Source organism: Falco punctatus (genome assembly GCF_963210335.1).
Source record: "Falco punctatus genome assembly, chromosome: 6".
NCBI classification, from domain to species: Eukaryota; Metazoa; Chordata; class Aves; order Falconiformes; family Falconidae; genus Falco; species Falco punctatus.
This window is the reverse complement of record NC_137585.1, coordinates 45,371,545-45,394,584: the sequence shown is the minus strand read 5'-3', so window position 1 is coordinate 45,394,584 and position 23,040 is coordinate 45,371,545. Positions and strand designations below refer to the sequence as shown.

The following is a 23,040-nucleotide window of genomic DNA, read 5'->3' as shown; positions in this document are numbered from 1 at the left end:
TACTCTGGCACTGATCAGGCTGTGAATGGAACATAGTGCCCAGTATGGGGCTCTCATTCAACAATATTGTGGACCAACTAGAGGGCATCTTAAGGAAAAATGGAAATGATCAAAGGACTAAATAAAGTACAGTCATCAGGGAAGAGCTGAAGTATAGTCATGTAAAGAAAACAGAAAGAAACCTATTAACTGACTTCAAAAATGTAAGAGTTACAAAGAGGAAATGGATTTCCATTGTGGGTGGATAAAAAGTACTGCTTTTAAATTGCAGCAAGCAATATTTATATTCAGTAATAACTTTATACTAGTAATGGAATTAAGTGCTGGAATAGATGCCTGGAAATACTGTAAAATGTCTCTAAAGAGAGGCCTTTAGGAATAGGTAAACATCTTTCAGCCATGCACACTAATTTACTTTCGAGTAGGGAAAAGGGCTAGATGTCCTTGCCAAGCCCCACATACCCCTATTTTCAATTTCTAACTTATGGATGGAATACTTAGGGATGGTATTCTGAAAGTAGGCAGTTATGACAATAATGACAATTTTAGTGGTGCTCAGTTACTTGCTTTTGCAAACAAGGGAAGTATGTAATTCCCTAGTTGCCTGGGCTGAGCTAAAGATTTGATGTTCCAGAAATATCTAAATGCAAAGTTCAAAAGAAAGGTGAAGCACGTAGTGAAATCTGTATTGGAAAATTGACATGAAATATTTATTTTATAAATATCAAGTCCCCTTGTCCATTGCCTAACTCTGCCTTGTAATAAACATTTTAATAATAATGACAGCAACAAGAGAAATATGTTCCATGAAGACATATATGAAGAAAAATTTGGAAGAGTATATGGAAGTTACCAATTAAAAGCTTGCCTTCCCAAATCAGAGGGAAACAGCTGCTCTAGTATGTACAACCAGCTCTGTTTGCCACCTATATGGGATGATTCCATTGCTAAGGATATGCTTCAAGATCACAAATTCAGAGTGTTTAACTAAAACTGCTGCTGCTTTAGTTCCTCTCCAGCAGATCAAGATCCAGGATCTTGCAGCAGTCCTATGGCCTTGCTCTCATAAATATAAAAAAAAAGCTGTATACATTTGCAAAGACAGAGACAGTTTAAAAGGAAAAAGGATGACATTTAAACAGTTTGAGGGATATTATTTCAAAGATCATTAAACCAACACTGTAACTAACCATTGAGGGTATTCCACTATGTAAAACTACCAGCAGATTACTACTTGCTTGAATTGTTGAGGCCTGAAGTGGTAGATCAGTTTTATTGACAAAAGAGGTCAAAGAGTAAAGAGATGATGGCTGGAAGTCTAGAATCAACTCATGCTGGAAATGAGCAAAGATCTACATGTAGATCAACGATAGATAAGTCTACCATTGCCCAGTGCATTTAAGTAGAGGTGAATTCTCCTCAAGGTGCTAAAGCCCCATTTGCTCTCAGGCTCTGTCCTGTATCTGACAGGATCAGTGACTAACAGCTCTGGTTCTAGAAACACACCAAGTCCTGTAAACAAAGAAGCCAAACGGCATTTACTAAAGTAACCATATGCTATAATACATGTTAGTATCACCACCCATGAAAGGCCAATGGGAACGTATGAACGTTCAATCAGTTAGACTGAAAGGCTTTGCTTTGACAGAGCTTGACACAAAGAGCTATTTAATGTAGCTGTAAGAAACCTGCTCTGGCCCGGTATGATTTAGGGCGAGAAGCAGGTAGTGCTTGCTGAAAGAGACTCATCTGTTTATACAGAGAACAATTAAAGATATGCAAAGTACTACTGAAAAGTAGTGATAGGCAGCTACGTAGAATGCCACAACTAGGTTAGCCCACAGTTCAAAGCAGCTCCTTAGAGGCTGGAAACTTCCAACTCCTGGTCCAACAACAGCACTCTGATGCTGAACGGACCAATGAGTTCCCAATTTCTTCCTCTCTGCAGAGCAACACAGACCCTTTGCTGCTGCAGCTGCTGAGCTGATTTCTACTTCTCATGCAAGGAAACCTTCCCATGCTGACAGCACTAGGAGCCAAGAAGAACAAGCAAAGATACATTTGTGCTTATTATATAAACACGGTAAGAACAAAACCCAAGCAAACAGTAAATTTAAATACTGGATACATTTTGTATTTATATATGAAGAAGGAAAATGACTTATTTTGTTTAAATACTAAGCACAATTATGAGATACTGCTAAAAATATTTAACAAATATATACAGCTTTTATGTAATGAAATATTTCCTCTCAAAACTGGGTCTAAGCCACCAGAAATAGCTCCCTTTTCAACAGTGCTCATAACTGACACTGAAAATGGTATTGCCACTGCTCTACTGGTCAAACTAGTTAGTTGAACTAAACATCTACTGCAGCAAAAGAGCTGGGCATCCACTTAGACACAATTTTTTACTATCATGGGGTTCTTGCTACAGCTCTTACCAAAAGATTCATCTGATTTTGGCTAATAGTGTGTGAAGACAAAAGAAAGATGTATTTAGCAGCTATATTATTTCAGCAGGAAGGAAGCACTGAAAAAAACCCAGATAATTTAATGAAGCTATTTACATAATCATGACTGACAGACCAGTTATTAAGATTTGTAGAAAGACAGCAGAAGAACTAGACTTAATTTCATGCACAGCTTGAAAAGGTCAACTCACAGAAGCTGGACTGCTCAGAAATATATCGGGAAAGTAAAATGCAGTCAGATAACAATAGTTTTCAATGACCAACAAAATGTAAAAATAGCTCATAAGGAGCAATTCAGTAAACTTGTTGCAAAATAGAGATTCAACCCCAGCACATTTCTAGGAAAGTCACTGCGCAGAAGTGAAAGTGAAGATTTTATTTTTATATATTTCCCATGCAATCCCTCCCTTCTAGGTCACACACTAGGTTATTTTTATACTGAACTTTAAAAGGAAGCATGTTATAATAAGAGTGCCTGCTGTGAAATTTATACACAAAGTAAAAATAAAACTTAAACAACTAAAAATATGGTGGCATGCAGTCTAGAACGAACATTTAAGTAAAGGAGAAAAAAAAGATCAGTGGAACTGCTGGCTGTGAAATGCATCAACAAAACACAACAAGCTAGCACAGGCAGATGTATCAGACTACACCTAATATCCTCATAGGCTGTTTTACGCAGGACTGAAGAGGGAAGTTGTAAGACTGGACTATCAGGCAAAGTACACACAAATGTAGCTACACCATGTCTGGACCTGCACAGAGCCTGCATTAGGCCTCTCAGTGCTCCCAGTTCTGATGTAAGCATGAACAAGGTCAGCCTGTATTTCTCTACGCCCACAGCAATATTCATCCATCTACTGGATATCTCACTTATATATCATTAAGAGCATAGCTCACTACAGATTTGGATTTCTGCAGGTAACTTGCTGAGAACCCCAAGCCATAATTTTCCTAACACAGTCTCCATTACCAGCATTTTTCAAATGCTGGGCTGTGCCTGCCTAAGACAGTAAAAAAGCTCCTGGAAAAAAGAAAGATCAGAAATTACATGTTCAGCTCCATATCAGGAGCCCAAGTTCACATCCGTTATTTAAGCTTGTTGTGATTCACAAGGAAAACAGCATGGGCAGTACAGGCAATTAAGGGGAAGGACATAAGGCAAAAGTTTGGGATATGCTGCTCAGTATGACCATTAAACACACAGAAGATTAGCTCACCCTCTCTGAGAGAGCAGGTAAACAGGTACTATATGCTCAATACATTCTCTACAATTTAGAACGTACCAGGAAATGTTGCCAAAAAAGTTTCACGACAGTGCCACTGTGATTTCAATTAGCTATTTTATGCAGTAAATAAATGAAAATCTCAAGGACAACTCATCAAAATCCCACCCCTTCACACGTGACTCACCAAGTAAAGGCAAAAAGCCGCTATTGGTCTACACCTGGAAATGTAAAAATCTGAATCCACAGGTCTAACAGACTGAACCAACAAATTACATTTTTTGCTGAGACAAAAACTCCAAGGTCATCACAATGAAAAAGTTTGACATATGTGCATAGTTTTTCAAAGTGTATGGTTGTAAAACCTTCTTCAGCTAAAATTCTAATATACAGGCTGAATGCTGTCTTTGATCCATCTGACCATTCCATCTCTGAAGTGTATCCCATTCATTGCTAAATTAATCTCTCACACTTACCTTTTTTATTTGGGTTTCTTCCACTCATTTTCTCCACCTGAGAAATGGCTTCTTCCCAGCAGCTGTTGCTTGCTTGGATATGAGGCTGAATAAACTTTAGTTTTTGTTCCAGAACCTGATGGGCTTCTGTTGTCAACTCAGGTGTCTCCTTAGTGCTAACAAGTTTTTCAAGTTCATCCTCAAGAATTATTACCCTAAGTGACAAGGAGATTAACAGAAATAAGTAATAGTAAATATTTGACTTGACCATTCCTTGAAGTATTTCATTTAATATCCTGTTACTTTCTTCAAGTTTTAAGAATCTAACTCAGCCAACTCCTCAAAAATGCCCTGAAATTTTAAAAATAAGAACTGTGTCTCCACATCAAGATACACTGCTCACCTGCATTCGTTATAGTAGTTCTTATATGTAAGATTAAATGAGTAGGACAGTTTTGTCACCAAGGCAGTGATGAATATTTAAAAACATTTTCTAGGTAGTTACTATGAGCTGAACTTTTTTATAAAGCATTCGGTATGTTGCTAAATCAATGAAAGATAAGTATGTAAAGACAAGTGAAATGTTCAGATTTTTTCAAGGGAGTGGCAAAAGCAAGGCAAGATCTTAACGCACTGCTTAGCTTTGAATTTTCACCAGATACTTTAAAGAATAACCAGGAAACAATATCAGATTCCATATTGAACCAAGGGTCTTTGACCCCATACTATGTGAATATATGCCTGTGATTACAATGACTTTTTTGTTTTTAATCTGGGATACAAGCTGCCAACCCAAAGAACTCAGGACTGAAGCCTTCTTCCTACCAGCATATCCTCTTAATTCATGTGTAAACTTACTCATTGAGCAGTGCCTTGAGATGAAGCTGCAAGCTGCGTACTGCTGTCTGAAGACTGTTCAGCTCTCTTGACTTCTGCTTTGTCCTGGCTGGCCGCTCAAAACCCAGCTGATGCTGCGTTTCAAAGTACCGATAAAACTCATAGCTTCGCTTAAGCTCCTCCAAGCAGGCAGCATGTGTATGAGGTAGGCCTTGAGTCACATCAGACAAGATATGATGAGGCAGCCGTTCAGGGGAGACCAAGGGCTTGGGGGACGCGTTGGCTGGGGAGAGGAGCAGCACCAGCCTTCTGAAGAATTCTGAGCTCTGCCCTACCCAGAGCTGAAAGAGGACCTGCAGAACAGGGCAGGGTTAACTCTGCGCACCTGGGAAAACAGCCAGCCTCCAAAGTCAATGTACAGATGCACCACGGGAAAACATTCCTCAGATAGCAACAGGAACTTTGAAAAACTGCAAAAATCCACTGAAGGGCACCCCAGACCATGTGAGGTTCAGATCTTGCGAACCTTAGGCGACTGTTAATTTGTCGATGAAGGATATTGTATACAATTATGCTCAGAAGGCTGTCAGAGGCCTAAAAACTCATACTCTCAGCAGGTAGTTTCATTATTTGCTATAATGTCCACATATCCTACAGCTCATAAAGGGCTGCAGAAATTCCAGTGGCAGCAAAGACATTTTTTCCTTTATGATGCCAAACTATCGTTTCTACAATTTCTAACTACTGCACTGCCCCACACCCAACCCTGAAACACAAGTCTAATTGCACTGTACTTCAACAAAACACATCCTACATCTGAAGAAAGTTGAGCTGCCAGCTTAATTCTTCTTTCAGCCAAAGTAAAACTTCACCAATACCACTAACGAGGGAAAGGCTTGTGAGAAATGAATCGAGCCACAACGTTATATATGGTTCAAAAGAGGTCATTCCATCTGGGAGCAAGGAAACCCACAATTTCAATTTCTTGAGAATTTCCTCTTCCAATGAAATGAACTGTTGTCTTAGTTTAGGGAAGACTGTAGGCTCAGTAGACCGTGACAGAACAGTAGCATCTAATATCTCTAAAATGAAAAGGAAAGGTTATGACACTTTTCTCTGCAATAGTGGCCTTTATTAAAAGGGATGAACTGTCTGTCACTACGCGGCGTAGTCCAAAATCTGTTCTCAAGCATTCCACACCGAAGAAGACAAAGTTACTACTTATCATGCTTCTTTCCACCTCCTCAGCTACAGAACAGGACTAACAATTTACTTGTTCTGAGATTTGAATAATATATTTGCATCTTTGTATTCATATGACTATGGACAAGTAGCAGTTTTTTCCAGTGTGCAAACAATCAAGAACAAAACATTCAGAACAGTAACACAAAAAATTAAATGCCTTCAGATAGATGTGGTCTGATATACCCCAAGGGTACATAAAAAAATACTTGAATGCAAGCTGATAAAATATTCCAAAAGAAAAGAAATAATTCTTGATTTACAAAAGATGGTCAGGAGAAAGAACATAGAATGATACACAATAATTTGGGGCACATGTGCAAGACTGATTTGGCTGGGTGCTAAAACAAAAAGCAAACAAATGGACAGCGATCACCCAAGTTCCCTGAAGGTGTGGTGCCCTGGATAGAAAGTTAAGAGCTCATGCTATAATAAAGCACAAAAGAAAACCAATCCCTTCCATGAGACATAAAGCAAAAGCAGTGAAAAAGTAGCACACAAAAGTAGTGGACTTTAGGTGACAATAATAATCCAAAACCTACCTGAAAAAATGCACAATGATGAGAAAAGGGAATTCCAGATGTATTTAGGGTTGCAAATAGCTTGTTCTGCCAATGGCTTCTGATGATTTTTACTGACACTTAAACTTCACCCAGAACATCCTACTGGCTCTCATCAGCTTGAATTGGTATTTATTCTTAAGCCAAAATTTTTCATTCTTTAAATTGATTCAGTTCAAGGACAAGGTAGCCGAAACACACAGACTACATTTGTCATATGGTCTAGACATGGGCTTGAATGAAAATTAAAATATTAAGCAAATCTGGATACACATCTATATTCTACCTGCATTTTAATATAAAGACAAGTTCTCTCAAATTAAAAAAAAACAACCCTGAAGAGGTCTGGGCATAAATATGTCCCAAGGTTATTGAAGTACACCTATTTTATTATATATGCAAGAATCTGCTTAGGACTGATTTATGTTAATTTAGCTTGGTTCAACTACACCACATCCAGCCTACATTACTGTCAGTTATGTGTTCACACAAATTGAGATATTCAATTTGTAACCCAGAAAGAGTCCCAACTAGTTTAACTAAAACAGATTTTAGTTAAATTACTGCAAACTGCAGGTAAACAAAGATTTAGCTTACGAGTTTGGGCAGCTCTGAATTCTTGTGCTTAAAAAGAAGTGGGTAAATAAGTGAGCTTGTATGGTTGCAATTAGAACTTCAGCTAATGAAAAGGCAAGAAAAAATTCCCAAAAGCTTACAACTGATGTAGCTCTTAGCTTACAACTAATTAGACTAAGCCTCAAAGCTTAGCAATCACTATTACTGGTAATATTTACTGTCAGAACAAAAGAAGCCAAGATCTAGGAATTAAGTGCATAAAATGCAACAAAAGCCAACCCCACAGAAACACAGAAGTCATATAATAATGATGTGCAATTTTCCATTAGAAAAACAATGTTAAAAGGGAACTGCCACAGCAAAGAACCACCAGAGTGTAGAAGGTTTGCATTCAAATTAGATCTTTCAATTGCAAACATTGCCTCATACAAATTAAAAATACCTAACATCTCAAAACAAATAGATAAAAAGGCCATTATAGGGTTGTCATTCTGTTCAGTTAAATGTTTTTCAAAGATCAAAGAACCACACTGGCTCACGGCAGCAGGGGTGCAAGCTTATGATTTCTACTCCTCAGTGTAACTAAATGCAGCTACTGCCTTTGGCAATTACAACTAATTTGCATCTTCTGATGTCTCTCTTTCTATCCAAGTCAAGAGATAAGCTAAAAAAGATGTAAGTACAAATCTGTAAATTATTTTACTCAGCTCGTATCAAGTGAAATCGGAGAGTAAAAATAATGTTTAAGAAAGAGATTGATCAAGCTAATTATAAAACATTGGCTTCAATTTACATGATTTGCAGAAAAAAATCCTAATGTAGTATTGTGCAACTTCTCTTTGACCACATGCAAAAAGAAAGCATCTAAATGTCAATAACTGTGGAAACATCATAGGAGACCAACTACATCTCTCCCTCAGTTGACTGTGTTACTACAGGCTAGTACATACAAGCCACAGGGCTCCATGACAACCGAAAGAGAATTTCATTAGGACGCTGTGCTGGTGCAGATGTCCTTCTAGGAGAGGTTACCTTGAGTGCAGGCAAGCTAAAGCCATCTGTTAGATTGTGTGCCTCCTCTTCAGAAACTTGGTCTTCACTCAGTCCCAGACCCAGCTCCTTAAAGGGGACTACACAGATGTAGCTGGTCACATTATCACTCTCCGAGTTCAGAGGGTAGGTTTAGCTGGAGTTAAGGTGGTTAACAAAGCAATTTTTGCATTAAAAACACAAAAAAGGAAAAAACCCCACCCAGTAAGGTTTCTTATTGCAGGCAATTTGTGTGAAAGCACATACATTCCACCCAAATCCACCTCAATCCTGTTTAATTGAACATTTTGCGACCCTTATTCAGAGCACAAGTTTTAAAGGCTCTTAAAAGGATGAGAGATTAGACATTGACGAAACACCTAGGTATAAACACAAACACATGAAACAAAACAGACTGATGAAAAATCCCTGCATCCCTTTCAAGTGAGGAAAACATCTTATGTTTAAGTATCTTTCTCTCTGATAAAATCTTTATGTTTAAATATTAACTTCCCAGGAAGTAGCTCATGTCAATCTTAAACCAAGGGAAAGAGAAAAACAATAGTAAAATTTTAAGTTTCAAATGTAGCCTATGTTTTAGACCAAACTTAGGACAATGGGAATTCCAAGCAAGTTCTGTCTGTGGAGAAACTGCTCAGAGATCTCGACAATAATTGGTGTTTGACATTTCAGATAGTACCGTGAAGAACAGGAGTTCCCCAATTGTCATACCTTTAACTTTATTGATTACTTTGCTGTAAAGCCACTATGATCTTGGTAGGAACAGCAGTGAACTGTTTTTTATCAACATTCTTCAGCACATTTAAATTCTCAGTAGGAAAATGTACATTTCCAGTCCTCAGAAATGCTTAAAAAGTAGGGAGCAAGCACAATATAACTGATACCAGAAGACAGATAAAAATAATTCATAGACAAAGCAGCATTTATTTTAAAATAGCATTAATTTTAGGCTAACCTCATGCTGGGAAAAGGGGAGGAGGAACAGCTCAAGATTTCTGCACATTTTGCATAGTCACCCAGTCACAAAATAGTAAAATTTGCTTTAAAATTGAAACTTATAACTTATGGTCATAAGCACGTTTGTTCCATAGAAAAAAATACATTTGTAAGGCATTCATGAAAATAAGGCCTTAATTTAAACTATGGGTTTTTTTAAATTTATATTTCAATTTACAAACTGAATACTCTCATCTCTTGGGGCACATAAAGATGATTAGAAGCACCTGTCTCTTGTCCAACTATTATGCTTTCCCAAGAAGCTACAAGTTCCACCCACTTTCACTCCCAATTTTTCCATGTGATAAATTCTCATAGGATTGAACTTGTAAAAGTGATTTGCTCAAGAAAATTTTCACCACTTGAGTAGAACATTGTATAAAAAGAAATAATCATATTCTGTGTCACAGGATACAGCAATGATAAGTGTCCAGGCTCTAAACAAACACACACACACACTCTTCCCTAATTTCTCCACAAAGTCCATGAAGAAAGAAGCCTATTAGGTGTTCAGACAAAAACCTGCAATGCAAATTAATTAGGAACAAAGTATTATTGTTGCCACCAGCAGCTGCCTCATAAGCAGTGTCTACTCTAAGTTAACCTGATAGCATGCCCACCAGATGGAGCACATGGGATGAGGATGGTATCAGAGACTGAAAAGTCAGGTCAAACCCCTTCAGAACCAGTTATCTCTGGGACTAATTATATCTCTTGTTATTCTTTTCCCACAACAAGATATAAAAACCAGTTTGGACATGTGAATTTCTAAGTCATGCTAAAAAAATTCCAGGCAACATCTCAAATGAGTGGTTTGACCAAAGGAGCCACTTACCAATACTACATCTCAGCTAGGGATTCCCAGTGGACTCCCACATCTCCTGCCTTGCCCTCCTCTATTGTAGCCCTCCCACCCCCATCTCTATGGGATAGATGAAAGCAGAGAACTGATCCCATGCTCCCATTAGCTTCCCAAAGATTAGACCTTTAGAAAGGTTAAACACATACACACAAACATATACATATACATATACACAAAGACATTTCCTTCACATGCTTTGCTGTAAAACAAAAGTATTTTCAGTGTTGATGTTTTCTATTAAAGCCAAAATAGAGTAATTAACCTTAGGTTAGTTAAATTTTTCTATGTCTTTGTGAAAATATATCTTTCGCCTGTTTAACTTACATTCTTTACTAGCTTGGAAGAAGACAAGGCAAAGCTCTTAATAATAAACTGACAAATCCAGAATAAAGTTATCTGTCCAGTGAATGTCTAACCTCTGCCACTGGGCCAACATTATTTATATATAGAAAATCAAGAACACTAATGTACCCCTGTATGTAGAAATTTAATATTCATACTTGGCTCTTCAAAAGCACATTTCCATCTAAAGAACAGCTTCACAATATCCCTGAGAAATCCAAGCTGCTCTTTTATAAAATTCTCACCAGCCCACCAGGTGGGAAGGGATGAGCTAAGCGTGTGATGAAACAGGTGGTCAAGACAGAAACATCACGCTGAAAAATGCTCAAGTATCTTTATTCAGGCCTTCCAGCATCAGATTTCTGATTTAGGCTTTTCTAACCCCAAAAGGGTACTACTTTTTGTTTAGCTTACTGTTTTCTTTTTCCCAACTAAAAAGGTATGTGTTTTTCTAACATTTCATGATACAATAACTGAATTTTTACAGAGAAGGGACACTTTTTTACTGGATTTACTAGAGAAAATTAGCAAGTTGCCCTGTGCTCAGTGCATCTCTAAGACACAGAATGCATTTTATATCCATTCCACCTTAATGGGGTAAGATATCATTCCATTTAAAACACTGCTATCCAATGACTGCGTTTGTAATACTGTTTATGCCTGGCCACCAGAGAACAACACCTTACATTACAACAAAATTAAAAGTTTTTTCAGTTTAGATGGTCCAGTGCCCAGGTCCTACCTATCAATATAGTTCAATGGAAATAGGAGTATCACACCATCTTGCATCAGCTGACAATGAGACTATTAGCATCATGAAGTAACATAAGCTATAAAATTTCCTCCATCCAGCTTGCATATAATTAAATCAATAAATGAACAATATTCCCATGACACAAGGCTCTTAAGTATAAAAATATTAAGCAACTAGCACGCCAACTGAAGTACTGTCTGAGTTATTACACAATGCAATGGAGTACAGTGCAGGGATCTGTTGAACCAGTAGTGACTAGTCTGCACAACATCCTGTAAATACTTAACCCAAAATGCCTAATTGGGAACAGTTATCTTCACTGCATTATGAACTTCAATCTCAGATTTCCAGGTTGATACTAAGAAACACAAAGATGAAGGAAAATAGGACATACGTCACATCATCATGCTTTTGCAGGCCTGTACACCAGTCAGAAGGCCCAGTCACAGACTAGGACCTTATTTTGGTATCTGGACATCACACAGAAATGATCCCTGGAGTCAAAGGATCACCACTGTTGTTGAATGACAAATATCATGCCCATGTTGCAGCACCAACTGAATGCCATCAACCAAGGAAAGCAAACTACAATACAGACATTTATTTCCCATGCACATGTATGTTTCCATGAAATGCACACTCTGTGGTTCAAAGCAGTGCCTGTCCCACGTATTTGTTCACAGTCTTAAGAAATTACTGCTTCCTTAAACAGAAAAATCTAGGAAAATTCAATTTTTGTTGCCCTTGAGACTAGATGTTTTGCATATTAAATTCCTATTGAAAATTGTTCCAAGCAAAAATAATTCAGTTTTTCACTTGCCTAAATATGCAGAGAGATATATCTGCTCTGCAACAAAAGTACAAAGCAATATCCAGTAAAGCAAAAAATGTTTATTTAAACAGTATTACAACCAACCAGGGAAAATAGGTTTTGGGGTTTTTTAATGTAATTTTGTAATATTAATCCAAATTTTAAATATCTGGAATATTTCTCTAATACATTTTTCTCTAATAAAAGCATTTTGTTTTGCTGTTGCCAGTGTAAATCACTAGCAGTGCTACTGGACTCATGTCTCTCACAATGCTCAGGAAACATTTCAAAAAGCAATTCATTAATTTATACTCAAATAACCTAGAGGAGTTAAAGTCGACAATATCTTCTGATTTTGTGCAAAGCAGAACTTATTAAAAAGAACTGTAAAAGTTGGAATTGGGATCTCATTTCCAGACATTGGATATAAGTTCCCTTTAATTTATCAACATTCCGTTCCTTCAATTTATTACCTCCCTCCTTTATTTCATCTCTCCAGTTCCTCTTTCTCCTTGCTCTAGGCCAGATTTGCACTAACAATCTGATGATGGACAAGGGCATTAAAGTTGTCACAAGTGGCAACTGTGAATGCTTTTGACATGAAGGAATCTTTGGCCTCTCCAGCATAACAGTAATATTTAATTGGAATTTATTTGAAAGATGCTCCTTGCCATCAATACCCATGTAATACACACAACATTTTCAGACATTCACAATACTCAGGGAAAAATTCAAACTAAGGCAACTTGGAACTATTTTAAAGCTGCTCTTAATTATCCTGGTGGGAAGAAGGAATCCTTTACTCACCTTCCTTACACTTAAATGCCTTACTTGCAGTTTTCGTGCACTGCAGAATTGGCCCAGCCTGCATCTCAACTCACAGGCTATCACTGTTTTTGCCACTATGTTCTGCACAAATACAATGCTTCTCTTTCCATTTGTCAAGAACTTTATGCATGCAACTTTAATAAATTTTTGGCCATTTATTTCTTACTGCTGCAATATCTGCATGATAATTTAGTATAATGGAACTTCCATGTTAAAAATTTTACAAAGACAGATATAAATGTCAAATTATTCAAAGCAAACAGAACTTTCTTCTCTCCCATTCTTTTATTTAAGTCACTCCTGTAGTAGTTTCAAAGCCAATGCACAGTCTAATACACACTAATATTCCGTATTTGGGAAGGCCATGTTAACTGATCCATTTTCAGATCTTTCTTCCCATATTCCCATATTCAATTATTTCCAACCTAGGTATCAATTGCTCTTATCAATGTGTCTCAACCAGTCAGTATTTTTTTCTTTCTTTGCATAGCAAATACATCTCGTTCCTTACAGCCAAGAGTAAAGTCTTGAGCCCAGACAGAGGATGCCTATCCCTACACAAGTTGTTACTATTTTGCAAATACTCATTTCCTTCAAACTGAATGCATGCACTTGCAGCACTGCGTGTACCTCTGTATGTGTACACATCATCACTCAACACATCCAGCCATTTGCCAGGCAAGATACATCAGTCAAATACTATGTTCCAGGAAGACAAACCAAGTAATTTGTCATGTCGGATTTTCAACACCTGCATTACCACCAGCTTTTGTTTCCCTGAATTTGTTTTTTCAGATCAGGGATATATCTGTTCTATTTTTTGCTATAATACAGGGTGAAGACATGGTTATTTCCTATGTAGTACAATAAGTACAAGAAACAGAAAAAATCCTTGAAATGCTAATGCCATTAACGTATGCAATTCACTGAGGAAATACAGAAGGCAGTTCACAAAATGGAATCTGAATAAATTCTTCTGCTTTGATTCAGAGTAGAAACTCCTCACTCTTAAATGTGCCTTCTGGATAATAAACATAATCAGAGTTTCACCCAGCTTATCTGAAGCAGGAAATCCACTTACCTTTGAACACAGGGGTGTTGACTGAAAGACTACATTGTTCAGAGAAAAATGTATTTTGGTACAAGGGAAAAAGATGGCTAAGAGGAATTATAAAACAAAATCCTGAAGGACCCTGAAACACATTATCAGTACTTACACCAAAGGCATGCGTGTCAGTAACGGGGACAATGTTTTCAGTGCACAGAATCTTACCTCACACTGCACAGTACACAAAAAGACAAATTTAAGAGTGTTTCAAACCAAGCATAAGCCCCAGTTTACTATGCTACCCTTTATCTTGTTTAGATATGCAATTAGATATTGTATGTTTCTAGACATAACTAACATTGGCACAATTACAGGTAGGTAACATGATATATCTGAACTTGTGGGTTTTTACAAAAAGGATATTTTTTCAGCATGTATAGAGTAGCCAGTCTTGAAGCTCGAAAGTTGGCTCTGACAGATCGATAAACAGCTTTCCGGAGACCAATAAGATGCTGACTAGGATGCTGTCCAGCTTTATTAAATGGGCAAGCGGCACTGACCCTGTCAAGCAAACTTGAAAAGTAAAATGTGATACAACTGTACAGATGTCCTAAAGTATTTTTAAAAGACAGTACAACAGTTTCCTTATTCCATTACTTAGAAAACTTTTCCAAACCCTCAGTAACTACAAGAACAAAGAAAAGAAAAAAAAAGGAAAAAAAAAAGTCCATCCTATTAATGATATATTTAATCAAAATTTCCAATAAGTAGCCAGGATTCCTCTGTAGACAGCCTGAACATATTCTCATCTAAGCCACGGCAAAACTCATGAGGACATCTGTTTTCTCCAAAATGTTATAAAATGATACACTAAGGGTAGACAGGTCACCTAACATTATCTCTGATACCAAGATATCACAAGCCCTCTGTAAGCTTTAGAAGTTTTAACATACAGATATTTAACATACACTTCTTTATATCCAAATTTGTTCCTTCAATAATTTTTGCAGAAAAAAATGTGCTACTACATATTGGTTTTCGTGCAAAACACTATATTCTTTCAACCTTCTCCATGCAGAATCTTTTCTGGATCAACAGAAATATTATTTGAGAGGTGACACAGATTTTATCATCATGCAATGAATGACAGCTGTTTTGTGGGAGTCTGACAGGTAAACACATGAAATGTATGCAACTATACAAGCATATTTGAAAATACATTTTGGTGTCCACATTCAGGTGAATATACCATTTAAAAGAAACTGCCATTTGCCTATTAGAATATACTTCAGAATGGTTTTAGAACTCTTAAGAAATTGCCTCATCTGGAAGTACATTGAATTGTGAATTAGGTGAATATTACACATGTCTGTGTAACATTAAACTGCAGAAAAGGGAAAAAAAAGATTAATATCCAGCTATATGTATTCATCGACAGTCAGATGCCAAACCTATAATTGAGATACTGAAAACAGCCTAGGTACACTCTTACTTGCTGGGACTGTTCTTACAAGAATCAACTCAGGAATTGACATAGTGTGGACAACAGGACAATGAATTATGATTGTTTTGGGACTGGAAGCCTTTCCCAGGGCACGGTGGGGAGGTGATTTCATGTCCACAGTCACTTAAAAAGGAAAACCACAGAGGGTACCCGGCAAGACTGAGGTGGGCTGCTACGCTGATATCTAGTTCTGTAGCCCATCTCACTAAGCCAGCAGACCTGACCCTGCTGGAAAAACGTCAGTCGTACTGCATGTGCTGAGCTGGACCAGGAAAGGAAACAGCTTATCACCTTCACTGTCAAATGTGAAAAGCAATGCAGCCTACCCAGTGAGCAAGGCTGGACCAATATCAGTTTGTTAAATATGATTAACACAAGAAGATTCATGCCAATTACTGCAGTATATTGAATACACTAGCTGAAATGCTCTATTAAAATATCTGTGTACCATACTAAATTATGGGAGTGATACTAAACGGTTTATCTAACATGTCTTAAAGTACTTTAAAATCTGAGTAAAATAAAAACAAACTGTGTTAATTTCAATTTCTAAATGTAAATTTAAAATGCTAGTCTTGCCATATGTTTCACTAGGGAATGCAGAACGTAACATAGTACATGCCAATCTTCTAACGTTTCCCTAGCTTTTGAAGGTGAAGTGCTTATCCATAAACTCTGACATCAATTTGTAGACTCTAGCCCTGGGTGAATCATCAGAAGCAGGCTGAAAGAAAATGAGCAAAATTTTTCTACCTTAAAAAGAGAGATATATCTATGTTCTCCTACAGCAATATAAGCATTTCCAGCTTCTACACAGAGCAAATACAGCACAACTCATGCACAGCATGTACTGCCAGTAGTCAGCAAAACAATTTGCTTTCCTTCTAGGAAGGCTTGTCTCAGTGTTCTTTATAAAATAATTCTTCTTTATTCCAGTAATCTTAAATTAATGTAACTTGCTATAAATGTCTATGTGCCAGACATGCCATAACCCCAACTTCCTAATGTTTCATTTGTCTTACATGTATTTAATTTGACTTACAGAACATTATCAGCTTTGTGTATCAGCCACAAATAGCAAGAAGGAAAAAGGTTAAGGGTGAACTTCCTCTCTTCTACTGCTCCAAACCCATTTTACTTGTAAAGAACAGTGACTTATTTCTCTGTTAACCTCACAAGCCAAATTTTAAATAGGCTCTCAACTTTTAACAAACTTGTATAGACACATTAATAAAAACCTTTTACTGCACTCCAACAAGAAAGCATTTCTACAAAGATGCTCTATACACCAATATGTGCTTGTAGAGCTTGATTCTAGTTTAAAACATAGTAGAAAGGGAGTATTTTGGAGAAAATTCTAATTATTTCCATGACAGACAAGAAAATAACTACTTGCTGCTTATTGCTGCAGCCTTTCATTGGGTATTCCTATAGTTTTCATTCTATAATGTGCAAGACAACGGACATACTTTTATTACCCAGTGGAAATTTCAGGCCATAACCTGTGATCAGGCTTCATTTGTCTATTTACAAATGAAGCAGTTAGGCAGAAACACTGCCCTACCTTGGCTACATGATTTTTGTAATCCAAAGTACCCTGGTGAGGTCTCATTCATCTCTGCATCGCAGACCTTGTACCACAAAGTCATACCTGCAGTGCCAACAGCAGTATTAAACACTTCTGATGGCCATTCTGAAATCAAAATGTCCAGTTGCCTTTGAGAGCAGTTAATAGAGGCCTGACAGGGTTCTTAATACCTTTTCTAAGTGGCTGCTGTGAGTTTTTTTGGGTGGGAGGGGAATGAAGGCAAAAAGATGTGGAACCAGCAGACAACTGACCAAAACCATATAAAAAATAATTTAACGTTTAGAGAGACAGTCAAATATCAGTTAACAAGGTCAAATAGGGTAGAATAAAGCAAAGACATAGATACTTCAAAGCATGTGTAAATGAGCCTACAAGAATATAGCAATGGATGGTAAAATGGGGAATGCAATGAAATTCAAGCCAAATCTACAGACCTGGGCTTGCCATATCAGAGTTTAGTTAAGTATAGCTAGCCAAAATCTGAACTCAGTACTATTTACATGTCAGCTTTGGTATCTTCCCATTCACGACATCATGAATGCAGTCCAAACTATGCTGAGCTAGCAGTACATTAAAACAGCAGCATACATATCATTGAACAGGATACTGTGCTACCTGCTTGAATTCCCATTCCTTCAAGGATGTAAAATGACACAAGATACTCATTAACTTTTCAGATGCAACAATTTCTATTGCTATGTGACTCTGAACAAGCATTAAGACTGACAAGGATACTACAGGTCAATATACTGAACTTTGTTCTGCTAAGGTTTATTGTAGCAAAATTCTGGAAGAAAAAAGGCGTAGCTAGTTTTTTAGATCATACATGAAGTGCTACCTCAAGCAAAGAATTTCATGTGAAGCAGCATCTCTTGCACACATGGATGCCGAAAAGGAAACTGGAGTTAGAACTTCCTCCAGGCTAAACCAAACCAAAACCTATACAGCAATGACTTCTTCATGCTGCGCAATTGTTCCAGTGAGGATGTTGGCACAGTCAGACTTCTACTCCATCCATACTCCAAAGTCTTTTGAAAAGCTTGCCAAAGTTTTAAGTAAAGAGGCTATTAGATCAAGCATAAACTTAAAGACCAGTCTGTTTTCTGTTAATTTGTTATCTAAGATATGTAGTAAAAGAACAAGGCACCAGGAATTTAGATACTGACCACAAGTTCATTTGCTTAAACTTAGGAAAAAATCCAAATGTTTTTCTCATTTGTAATTTGGACAAGCCCTGACAATAATTTCTTTTAAGAACCCATTTGCAAAGATAAGACTGCCTATTGCTTAACTATATGCTTCTTCAGCAAAAAACCAAACCAAACAAAAACAAAACACATAGCTAGGCAGACTGAAGACATGCTTATGCATTCCAAAGAGAGAATGAAACATTTCTTCTAATGAAGCATACTGAAGGTATCTCAAGCTAGAAAATTAATTCAAAATATTAAGTCTACAGTTTCAAGCTTGCATGTAAAAACATGTGCCTGACTGCAGAATAGTTGGTCTGGCATGAACAAACAATTTCTTGGTGCACACAAGGTCATTTTTTATTGTTTTTAGAAAGAAGTTGACTGCATTTTAGCTGTTGGCATTTCCCACCTCCTTTAACCTTAAGTCTGACTGGCAAAGCTACATACCTAACCATAGGTTGTTATAAGGGCATAAGGGCTATGAGAGTACACAGAGCAGACCTGTTGGCTTTGGGACCATTGCATACACCGAACATTTTCTGATGTCCTTTCACACAGAATTATGCAAATATTACCAAATAGCTACAAAAGCTAAACAACTGGGAACACTTTCACATCCCTTATGTGGATGAGAGGCAAACTCAGCAGTAAATAATTTAAGAATCTAAACTTCTCAACAACTGCATGGAAGAAAAAAAGAGTAAACTTTATTTGAGGTAGGAAATGACCTTGATGGTCTTTGCTGATTGCTGTATTCTTATTACTTCAGGCTGTTATTTGTTACATAAAAATAGGATGGTTTTGATGTCATCTTGTTTTCTAAAATATGAATGATTACTTGGAGGTCAATTTATTTACATAGATTTGGTAATATACGATATAAAAAATCCTCAAACTACCCTCTAAATGACTCCCCAAAATAGTTAACAAAATTGGTTTAAGTTCCATTTTTTCATGTACTTCATTGCTAGCAGAGCAGGAGATTCCAAAGGCATATGAGTTTTGTGAAACTTAATTCTCCTTCAGGATACAGGGTTTTAACACTGAGTTATTAGAATTCATACTTCTAGTACGAATGGTAATTATACTATTTTAAGTAAACAAAAAGCTTTAAGTATTATATTTTTTATGAATTGCACTTGTTATTGGTGATAGTGGAACAAGACAATTTTAGAAGACTTCTTGCTTGAATGGATCTGTGTATTAAATAAAGCGAAATACAGACTCACAGGGTAAATCCTCTGGAAATTACTTCAGTCTCTTGAATGAGTCGTAGAGCTTTCCTCACGAGATTAGTAAAAGCTCGGCTATTCGCCACTGTTTCTTCCAGCTGGATACAGTATTTTCGCAGGGACATTTGCAGTTTGGCTGTCCTCCATGTGCCCCACACTCTGAAGACTGCATAGACAAGCAGAACTAGTCCCCACGGCAGCCACGATGATTCCTTCCACCATGAAGGAAGCATAAACAGTGCACTTACAAAGGCAAGAAACAGTGAGACATCCCTGCAAACAGAGAAAGTACCATCAACCATCAACAGATTCCGGAAGTCAAACAAGTGGGAAAAATCACGAAGCTTTTGGTTACATTTGAGATTACGCCATCTTATTACAGGGCTTTTATGTAGGTCCTGAAGGGAGCTGTAAACACCAAAAACTACTCCTAGTGGCAGATTTAGATGTATAAGCACATGATATTACTTGGTCAATATACTCTAAGGAAACATTTTTCTGCTTTTTTGTGGCACAAGTAGTAGAAGAATAATGCACCATGTCAGTTTCACTTACACATGATACTTTAAAAAAAAAGAAAAAAAGAAAAGAAAATAGAAAAAGAAAAAAATCTGACTACTCAGCATTATAAGACAGGGTGGGTAGGAACTGGAGTATCTGTACTTCCAGGTTCAAGAGTACAGTAGGGAAGGGCATGTTTCTTTTGGTAACAAAACCCTCAAGTAATGCCAGCTTTATTTTTTCCAGAGCCTGACTCATTTAACTTGGACACAAATGCACCACTAGTTTTTAACTCATTTTTATAAAGATGGCTTGAATAATAATTTGGAATAATTTGGCAGTTTTTGAAAATCTTTAAAGAAAAGATCTTCTAGTATCTCAGTTCAGTTATTTCTCAAGGAAATTTTAAAAACTTCATAAAGCTGTTATTTTCATCTAGAAAAATTCAACAACAAAAAAAAACCTGCTAGAAAATACAGTGTGTTTCATATATAGTATTATAGTCGCAGTTTTATAAAATTGTGAGAGTCTTCACAGAGATGAATGGGATATGGGCTTCATGTACATAACAACTTTACTTTTCCAGAATTTTTTGGAAGAAAAATATTCAATGTCTTCACCCCTTTCAGCTGTATATCCTGTATTCAGTTTTGGAAATACTCACAAGGAATATTCTCCGATTTCTAAAATAAGGTATGATCTCTGGGTTTCTATTTTCTGGACAGTTTTGTGGTCATATTTAAACAAGCTTTGCAAGTGTTGACTCTTCAGGGCTACTGATAGGCTTCAGTAAAGGTCCAGGTTAAAATATTCCAGATATGTAGTTAACTTTAAAAAGGACAGACAGGCATTCTAGAACTTCCTTGGTGCGTTAAAAAAAATAATCACACACACAAAAAATGAATCTCAACAATGAAAGACTGGACGGGATTTAAGAGCTCACTTTGTCCATTTCCAGTTTCTGGTTAATCCAGACCATCGCAGACAGACTGAAGGAGAAAATGGAGACTCCACAATCCACCCAGGTAACTATTCCGATTTTCCCAAAGTCCTATCTGATTTACTGGTAAATTCATCACATTATTTTTCCCCATACCCTTCCCTTTTCTGAACAGAATAGACAATGACAGATGACCACCTTCTTACCAGCTACCTTCTGCACATCATAACACTGTTCTATCCCACCTCCATTTTCTCTCTTTTGGCCAAACAATCCTAGCACACTCTAATGTTTCTGAAAGATTACATTTTATACACTCATTATTCATCTTGTTCTGCTCTTGACTGTCTCTAAATTACCAATGCCACTCCAAGTGTGGCATCCAAACCCAGATACTGTAGCCTAACACAAGGATTAGAAACATACAGAAAAATAAACCCCTGTGCCACAAGGACACCAGGATGATATTTGCCTTTTGACTAATTTGCTGACACATTCCATTTACACTCTGCAACAATGTGCCGACCCTTTTCTGAAGCAGTGCTGCCTACCCAGTTATTCACTACTTTACTTTTTAATTTGATTTTTCCTTCCCAAGTCTAGCTTTAGACTTTTGTCTTTATTGACTTTTCTGCTGACTTCAAGATATTTCTCCAAGCTACTTTTGAACTCCATTCTACCATAACACAAACTTGTTGTCATCTGTAAGCTGAGCAATATTCACAAATTTTGTAAGTGTACTTCATCATCTGAACAGTTAAAGAAACAATGAATAGTGATGTTTGCTAGGAGCAGGACCACTGGAAAAATCTGATTCAAAAGTCCTCTTGTTTGACTGAGAGCATCAATAATGACATATTACAACTTAAACAGCTGGGGTTTTTAACCTGCTGTGGCTTTATAATAATTTTATCTATTTTCCTAATATATGTATGAAAACACAGTACGGATCTCTGTTACGACATATTTTTATCTACTGATTCCTGTCCATTTCTGAGCAAGCCACTCTGTCAGAAGACCCACCACCCTTGTTATTCTTCAAACACAGGTGGTAGCTGTTCAGACACTGCTCTGCTGCAACTAGCTCCTTCAGTATTCTAGGGTGAATTTCACCAGCCACTGCTGACTTGAATGCACCTTATTTAAATATTCTTTAGTCTGTTCTTCCAGTATTCTATGTCTGAAAATTAACTGCATCCCCTCCAACATATTTTATGAAGACCACAGCAAAGAAAACACGCTCCAATTCAGACTTCACAATCATGTCTCATTTATCAAAATCACCACTGCACAGCTTTAGAAATTCAAGAATTAATCCACCAGGCTAGTTCTTGCTTATAGCACATATTAGGGAGTGGAAGTATCCATTCATGTCCGTGTAGTGATCTCAGATTAAAACTTGCTCTTTCAAAAAAACACCCAAGGAAAAAAAACCCACATGCTTATACAACAGTATGGGGACTACTCAACCGACGACTCAAAGACCTAAGAAAAAAAAGTAGTTACTTTATTGCTACATTTTATATAAAGACCACACAATGTATTTTTTGCTTGTTTTACAGTGAATATAGTGGTAGATATTCTCTATACAATACCAAATATTAGGAGTTGCTAGGGAGCGTAGTGTTGGAAGCTGTCCGTTTTCCTGTTGCTTACACTGCCCTGCAGACAGGATACTGGGGTCAAGGAACTCAATCAGTTCCACATCCTCCTGCAGCAGAACTTCCTGTTGCAGGATGGTTCGGAGTGTGTCAAATCGAAATCCAACATCCTTACCACAAAGGAGAAAAAACAGGCATTAATAAAGAATATGCAAATTCTTAAGTTAGCAGAACAAGGAAAAGACCCAGACACTCTACAATTTACTGACAACAATCTGTTCCCAAAGACTACAGGAATGTTTCATATATATGACAAATAGCTACATCATTTTTCTTGAACTTGCTTAACTTTAAAAACTCACATACTACCAAACAGTTTAGACTTGTAGGATGCATTGCACTTTGTCATCTGACCTAGAT

General features: G+C 37.1%; 1 protein-coding gene across 3 annotated transcripts in view; it reads right to left on the bottom strand.

Annotated features, from left to right (window-relative positions):
- Positions 1-23,040, bottom strand: part of VEZT (vezatin, adherens junctions transmembrane protein) — a 66,831-nt gene that overhangs the window by 18,242 nt on the left and 25,549 nt on the right. For 2 of the 3 annotated variants that reach the window (XM_080392605.1, XM_080392607.1), the window contains exons 4-9: positions 22,615-22,790; positions 19,576-19,851; positions 14,485-14,634; positions 8,403-8,550; positions 5,014-5,345; positions 4,177-4,370 (exon numbers count right to left, since the gene is read on the bottom strand). In XM_080392605.1, the coding sequence (XP_080248731.1) occupies positions 4,177-4,370; positions 5,014-5,345; positions 8,403-8,550; positions 14,485-14,634; positions 19,576-19,851; positions 22,615-22,790 (1,276 nt within the window). The remainder of the gene's footprint in view (positions 1-4,176; positions 4,371-5,013; positions 5,346-8,402; positions 8,551-14,484; positions 14,635-19,575; positions 19,852-22,614; positions 22,791-23,040) is intronic. The other variant, XM_080392606.1, reaches the window with a different exon arrangement.